The sequence below is a fragment of the Cyprinodon variegatus genome, unplaced genomic scaffold (genome assembly GCF_000732505.1).
Source record: "Cyprinodon variegatus isolate N-32 unplaced genomic scaffold, C_variegatus-1.0 Scaffold1580, whole genome shotgun sequence".
Classification (NCBI taxonomy): Eukaryota; Metazoa; Chordata; class Actinopteri; order Cyprinodontiformes; family Cyprinodontidae; genus Cyprinodon; species Cyprinodon variegatus.
In genome coordinates, this window is record NW_015152033.1 from 37,355 (window position 1) to 45,387 (window position 8,033).

General features: G+C 37.7%; 1 protein-coding gene across 3 annotated transcripts in view; it reads right to left on the reverse strand.

Moving 5' to 3' along the window:
- Positions 1 to 8,033, reverse strand: part of caprin1 (cell cycle associated protein 1) — a 34,816-nt gene that overhangs the window by 11,383 nt on the left and 15,400 nt on the right. For 2 of the 3 annotated variants that reach the window (XM_015403851.1, XM_015403852.1), the window contains 7 exons: positions 7,732 to 7,784; positions 7,564 to 7,647; positions 4,464 to 4,643; positions 4,286 to 4,394; positions 4,141 to 4,202; positions 3,976 to 4,068; positions 424 to 570 (listed from right to left, as the gene is read on the reverse strand). In XM_015403851.1, the coding sequence (XP_015259337.1) occupies positions 424 to 570; positions 3,976 to 4,068; positions 4,141 to 4,202; positions 4,286 to 4,394; positions 4,464 to 4,643; positions 7,564 to 7,647; positions 7,732 to 7,784 (728 nt within the window). The remainder of the gene's footprint in view (positions 1 to 423; positions 571 to 3,975; positions 4,069 to 4,140; positions 4,203 to 4,285; positions 4,395 to 4,463; positions 4,644 to 7,563; positions 7,648 to 7,731; positions 7,785 to 8,033) is intronic. The other variant, XM_015403853.1, reaches the window with a different exon arrangement.

The window sequence follows — 8,033 nt, forward strand, 5'->3', positions numbered from 1 at the left end:
CGGCTACATGAGTTTTAAAATATCGGCATATCGGATATCGGCCTAAATCCCAATATCGTGCATCCCTAGATGTTAATGTATTTACAGAATCTGTTTTTAACCATTTTTGGCTTCGTAATGGGGGAAAAAAAGCTAGCAATGCAAAAATAATTAAAAAAATAAAATAAAAATAAAAAGCAACCATGTTTTTGTGCAAATTTAAACCCAAGCAAGGTCACTAAAGTCAAATCTTTGCCAGTTCTCTATTGATAAAGAGCCAATATAGACCTTAGCAGTTAATAACATTATGTCATGCAGAACAATGCAGACAAACACACAAGATAAGCATGAGTTGGCATTCAGTGGCTGAAGGCAAATTATTTAGCAGTATGAGACTAGTTTGGCCTTTAGAAAGAGAAACAGGAAGTATCATCACAGCCTTACTGTTTGCATTGACTGGAATGGAGCTGCATTGACATTGATGCCACTGCTGTGAGGAGGTTTGGAAACAGGCTGAAAGACCTGCGTCTGAGAGGCAGGAGGGAGAGCTGTGGAGGGGGGAGGCTGTTCTGACGACAATGACATGGAGGTCTGTTGTAGAGGGAGACACAACACACATTAGATTTAGGGTTGGGATGAAAATGTTTGCCTGAGTGTCGAGGACAGACTGTAAATGAGATTTTCCCTCCACATATGAGACGAGCTCTTTTTTTGTCTGGCAAAAGCTTTTCCTGTTTATTAGCAAGTGATCAGCAAGTTAATAAAGCTGTTAGTCCTCCAGCATGTGTCATTTCACAGGCTGTTAAGGAGAAAGATGCCACCACTGGCAAGGAGTCAAACTTATCAGTATTTTTGCAAAGGCAGGAATTTCCTTTAGGGGTCTCTGCTTGCCAGAGTCATCCAGTATAAACACCAAGCTATTCCAAAAGAGATGCAACAAGTTTCACAATGACTATTTATGATATTAGGAAGATGGGAACACAATATCCAAGATGCAAAGAATGGACTCGAAGCGTCGGCTGTAAATAGATAAAGCTGGCTAATTCTATCCATTTACATGACCTTCTTCATACCTTTTTACTCCCCCTCACAGTAAAGTTTCTACCAACTCTGGATATTTTAAGAGGTTTTTTAAAACATTATAGAAGAAAAGGCTAAAGCTCAGTCAGAGTGGATTAAGACCAACTCTCCAACCCTGGATTTCAGCTCTTGGTACAGATTCTCATGGATTTTGTTCCGGACTTTGACTAGGCCACAATTACATGAATATGCCTTAACTGCAGCTCTTACAGTACAGCCTTGCTCTGCCTGCCCCCCCAATCATTTATTCAACTCTGTCCATCCATCTTCTGTCAACACTAACCAGCTTCTCTTTCCTGAAGAAAAGAACTCCACATCATCATGCTGCCATCACCATGTTTCATCATGTGAGTGGTGGGTTTGAAGGGGGAGCATGGCTGTCAGTTTTCTATCACACAGTGTTTGGGATGTAAACCACAGAATTATATTTAGGTCTAATCAGACCAGATCACCTTCGTCTGCGTTTGTGGTCCTGAACTAAGAAATTTAGAAGAGGTACTTCTTATGGTCTTCCTTAAAACAGACTAATAGTTACCCTGTTAACAGAGCAATAGGCTTCTGCACTTCCTAAACATTTATTATGGTTAACATGGCTGCCTCTCTGATTAATGTTTTCCTTGTCAGAGGTAACATTTAAGTGGGGGTTATCTCTTGGTAGTTTTCCAACAGTTTGATTTTCTAAGGTTAGGATAGTTTTTGATCCCTGATGGGATTAATGTGCGGATTGGTCCCCATGATGCATTTAGACCACTAATGGTTTTCATCAATCCCTGAGGCCTGAACAACCATAAAAATTATAGACTGTTGGTAAAGATTCTCACTCATCCAAGTCATAGTCATTCAATAAAAGTAAAAAAAAAAAAAAAAAAAACAATCAATTGGACTTTTTTTTTTTCCAAGTTTGAAAAAGTTTCACTTCCCATGCAGGAAGCTTTTTCAATTCAAAATGACAAAGCTAAAAATAAACAAAATCTAAGCCATTTCAGACATTTTGAATTGGAAAAGCTTCCTGGATGGGAAGCGAAACTTGGTAAAAAAGTCCAGTGGATTATTTCACTTTTTTGGGATATAGATAGACTATTTATTTAAACCAAGTAGTTGCCTTATAAAAGCAACCACAGTTTTGCTAAGGGGTATGATGGCACAGAGGTGGAATGCTCATGCACACTGCGCTAAACTAAATGCAAAGAACTGCGCGCATAGATTTACCAACATTTTCATCAGCTGAATCAAACAAAACTGAGGAAAAAATGTTTGAACCAAAGGAAAATATTCCAAAGTTGGCAAACAGATTCAGTCAATACATCTAGAAAGCAGAATCAAGCTAAAATAATGGTGAATGGAATGAGATCTGGACCTTCAGAGGGACATTTCCAGGATTAAGGTACTGATGTCTCAAATGGTTTAAAGGTAAAATTCATTACTGCAATGGTCATTCTAAAAAGTTGATCAGACAGGTGCAGTTGATCCAGAAAGCTGCTGCTAGCATCCTCACTAAAGCTAAGAAAGTGGAGCACATAGTCCCAGTTCTAAAGTCTGTACACTTGCTCCCTGTAACTCAGAACAGACTTTAAGATACTTCCTTTAGTTGATAATTCATTTATTGGCTTAGCACCAAAACACATTACAGACCTTTCAGGTATTCTGGCTCACATCTACTCTGTAAACCCAGAACCATATATGAGGAAAACTGCAAGAATTGTCAATTTAAGTAAGTCATTTTTTCTAAAAATAGGTGCATTTTTTCTTAAATCAAGTAGGTAGGTGAGACACTTTGCCAATGGAATAAGACAATTTACATTTAAAATATGAGAAAACAACTACAGTCTGTTATTTGGCATAATATCAAGTGCATAATATCTATCTTATTTTAAGGGTAAAAAAAGCTCATTTCTACGGAAGAGGATTAGGGCCACTGGAAAAAAACAAGTTAACTGATTTTTAAATTTTATTTCAGTTTAGTATGGGGAAAAAATACTTTTTATCAGAATTCTGACTTTTTTCTTAAAATTCTGCCTGAATTCTGACGATAAAAAAAGTCAGAATTCTGAGATTAAAGTCAGAATTCTGAGAAAAATCAGAATTCTGAGAAAAAAATCAGAATTCCGAGAAAAAAAGTCAGAATTCCGAGATTAAAGTCAGAATTCCGAGATTAAAGTCAGAATTCCGAGATTAAAGTCAGAATTCCAAGATTAAAGTCAGAATTCCGAGATTAAAGTCAGAATTCCGAGATTAAAGTCAGAATTCCGAGATTAAAGTCAGAGTTCCGAGATTAAATTTAGAGTTCCTAGATTAAATTCAGAATTCTGAGAAAAAAGTCAGAATTCTGACTTTTTCCCCATACTAAACTGAAATAAAATAAAAAAAAAAATCAGTTAACTTTTTTTTCCCCCAGTGGCCCTAATCCTCTTCCGTACATTTCATTGGTAGATCATCTTATTTTCCTACTCAAATTAAGTGGAAATACACTTATTTTAAGAAATTGTTACACATCTTCAGGAAGTTTTTTGAAGTGAATCAGCTTTTAGTTCTTATGCTAAACTAATCAACTTTAAAATAACTTTAGAAGAGTTGCTTTAACTCAAGCTTGATAACATTTGTTTAGAGCAACCTTTGTGCCATATAAACAAAATTAAGTTTTCAGTCTAACATTCCTTTCATTTTTTATCTTCTTTTTTCTTGTAATATAATCATCTTACTTTATATATTTTAACTTTCTTCAATTACTTATGCTGCCTTTATGTTTTTCTTTTTTTTCAAAAAACATTGACTTTTTTTGGAAGTTATTAAATGTGCAGCAGTTTATAGGATATGAATATGTGACCAATTTTAAAAGCTGGGATACATTTTGAGAAAAGCTTGAAATGTCCTGCATGAACAATCTGGTTCCAGAATGCAACAAACAGGCAGATTTACCTGGATGGGGTCGATGGGTTCTGTTGAGGGTCGAGGATCTGGTGTATGAGAGGTCTGATACAATGGAGGGGGTGTCGGTGAGACGATGGGGACCTAAAAATACAAATTCCTTTAATATTTGCTTCACTCTGGCGACCAGCATTGTGATGATGAGTCAATGATCACCTGTGAGGGCTCAGGCTGTACAGGAACAGAGGTGGGTTGCGTAGGTCGGGATTCAGGGTGAACTGAAAGAAAAAAAAAAAAAACACTTCAATAAAACCGAACCTTCTCTCCAAATCACACAGCAGTGTTTAATTTAATAACATACCGGGAGAACAAATCATCTGGGGTACATCCATGGTCTGAGGAGGTTTCATCGGCTGTGCTGACACAATGGCGGGATCAATGGGCTGTCCATCAAACTCCAACATGGAGTCCTGAGAGGAGAAGCTATCAGCACCAACATCCACCAATAATCTGGAAGGTTGTGGAAAAGCCCACCCCACCTGCATGAAGTTGTACGTCCCCTGCATCTGTGCCATCAAGTCCTGCACCACTTGCTTACGGACCAGCGGGTCGGTTGGGGGAACAGGAGACGTAAGGTTCATGGGATGGGTCTCCAGAGCAACAGGGGGAGCTGTAGGCTGTACGGGTTGTTGTTGCTGCTGTTGCAAGGCACTAACAGCCTGTAAGAGTAATTCAGAGTTTCATTTAAATTAACTATTTTAAAATTTGCTTTAGAACCAATAGAGTTTGTTAAATCACAGCTGGTCTAGAATAACACTGAGGACAGTGGTTAAAATAGTGCAAGCTTACAAAAAATCTCCTCTTAGCTGTGAACCGGTTCACAAAATAAATACGTTACACTTATTATAGTTCTCATTTCATTCTCATACAGGAAAATCTGGTTATAAGGCTCTATATATGCAGGCCTCTCAATAAATAAGATTATAAAAAGCTACTTTATTCTAGCAGAATTAATCAAAGAGTGAAACACATTCATTATATGAAAGCAGATGTATTTCAGTCATTTATGTTGATGATTTTAGTAATTGTGGCTTAGTAAGCCTTCAGTTTCTTATCAAATTAGAAAATTTGGTCTGAATTCATTCATTTTGAAAAACAAAAGTTTCTAATTTACATTTGATGTAAACCACAACTATTAAAAACTGAAAAAGAATTAACAAATAGCCTCATGAGTAACAACCTTTTAAATCAATGTACTAAAATAAAATAATCCAAAGATTGTAACTAATACTCCTTTCCCACTGGCAAAACCCGTTTAAACCGGCTTTTAGTGGCAGTGGGAACAGCTCACTGACGAGCGTCAAATGACCCGCGTTAAAAGCGCCCCGGCTCTGATCAGCATGGTGGGCCGGGTTGACCCGCTTAATTACGTGACACCATTGAACTCAACGTATGGACGTCAAGACGCCGCGGCAGTCGCTTCCATCTAACAAGCAGAAACAACTCTGTTTACATTGGATAAACATGATGAGACGGATTCAGACAGATAATAGAGCGAAACAATTTAGCACACCGACTACGCCCTGGCTTCCTTCCATGTTTCTCTCCATTGTTTACTTTCCTGACTTCTGTCACACTGGTGACATCATCTATGCTAACCTAGCCTGATGGCGTCAGACACGCAGCTGCAGGGGGGACAGAGGTCATGCAGCTGCCAGCGAGGAATTAGACTAGCTTTTTTTTTTGACAGTGGGAAGGGAGCTAAATGCCGATTGTTAGTGGGTCGACCCATGTTTTTAAAACTCAGTTTAACGCGATATTTTCTGTGGGAAAGAGGCCATAAACAGTTAAAATTTATCTTTTTTTCTACTTCTTTAAAGAGTAATCTCCATGTCCAATCCATATGGATGGAGTTGTGCTATAGACCAGCGTTTCCCAACCTTTTTTGACTTGTGTTGCCCTTTCGGCATCTTGTCTTACCAGGAGTTCCCTCCCAGTTAGATGGATTGATGATTGCCCAAAAGTGGAACATACAGTAACTGATTATAAAACAAAAACTTTTTTACTAAATCTTTAATTGGCACATTTTGTTCTTAGGCATTTTATATTTTCCATCTAAAAAAAACAAAAACAAACAAAACATAAATATGTAGTCAGTAAAGAATCGAAATAATTACTAAAATAAAATCTTATAATAAACCTGTATTTATAAAACTGGAGCTCCTCTGAGTAACGCCTTTATAATCACATTTAAACTGGATGAATAGAGAACAAAATTTATACTCAGACTGACTTCATCAGTTTTTCTTTGTTTCATTCAGACACCTGAGCTGCTTTAACGAGCTTTGACAGCTCAGTGCGAAAAACAGCTGATCCCAGGCTGTTCTCCACATCCAGTCTGTTCCTCTGTGGGGCCCTATAATTTCTGCGATCATGGAATCGAGGAATTGGCAAATTAACGTGGAATCTAGTGTAAACGCGGAATCAAAACATTGAAAAAATGGCGAAGAGAAACACAACGCTAAGCCCCGAGTACAGAGCCCAGCATTTCCCTCGCGACTTTAACGCGTCAGGTGAACTATTGTTTTGCAAGTTTTGTCAACATTCCATTGATTGAAGTGCAAAAATACATACATAAAACGGAAAAAAAAGAATTTTCAAAAATTAAAAAGGAAAAAATGGAATTTGGGAAAAAATAAAACGGAATTTGGGAAAAAATAAAAACACATTTTATAGGGCCCTACCTCTGCTTGAATTGCATGAGTGTCAAAGCTGAAGCTGAACTCAAACATATAAGAACAATTTACTTTTTGGTTGATAAAAGCTTGCTTAATTTTTCAATTAGGTCCTCACAAGGAAAAACAGATCCCAGCCCTATTTCATTTTACTACCTAAGAAATAAAATATTTTCATCTACTCCTTGCAATGCACTCAATAACAACTAGGGATACCCCGGTTGGGAATCACTTTTATAGACCAACAGTGGTCCTCAAGGCACACTGCCCGGCATATTTTAGATGATTTTCTCCTTCATAACACCTGATTCAGATTATTGCAGTTCAGCAAAACCTGATAAAATGTCATCAATTGACATCAGGTGTGTAAAAGTCATTCAGAGCAGCGTTCCATAAGGACCGGGGTAAAATAACACAGCTATAGACATGAGAAAGAAGATAAACTCACTGCTCCCAGCTGTATTCCCCAAAAACATGTGACAGCTAATTTATTTGGACCGAAGCTGCTGCTGCCATCAAAGCAAACTGCACAGGCTGGACAAAACATCTGAAAAATGTCTCCTATTTGTTGACACGTCTAGCCTCACTGTCTCAACTTGTTACCACATGACTCAGCAAATAAGATGCGGGTGTCATAAGACAACAGACAACAAGCAATACCTCGGCTTTCAAAACAAAAGCTGTAAAAATGTAGATGGTTTAAGTCGTTACATAAAATGCATTAAAGGTGTTTAAAGGGCGGCTAAATTCAGCATCCAAACGTGAAACATAACTGAACTTGTTAATGTTGCTCTAGAACGAAATAAAGTGACAGTATTATGGAACATTGAAAATATATGAGAAGCAATTTTTTTTTTACATTTCACAAATACCCTGGCATAATAATGAGGTTTAGGCTACATACCTCGGGTTCCCTGGTCCACTCATCCCCTTGCTCTTTTTCACTGCCGCTGTAGGAACTGTCTGGAATGAACTGTCTGTTTATGAACTGAAAAGAAAATAAAAATATTTAAAGAACTTTTCAAAGTATAAATAAAAGTAAAAAGAAAAAATGGATTTTCATTCATCTCACTTCTGTGGTTTCCACTGTGATGGCCTCTGTAAATTCCTCAATGACTTCAGTTTCTGTAATGGAAAAACACCCCAAACATTCATATAGAATAATGTACAGACAATCGTCACCTGATGACACACTGAAGAAAACAAGCAGCAATCTGATGCCCCATCTAAATTAGCCCTTTGAAACACGAAACCGATCCGTGCCGAGTTCAGACCGAGCTTGGATCAGTTAATCGTGCCAAGCTTGTTGTTACGACCATTTACACATCACCTTAGCCAGGGATGGAACGGTTTATGAAAACCGTCGGAACCGTT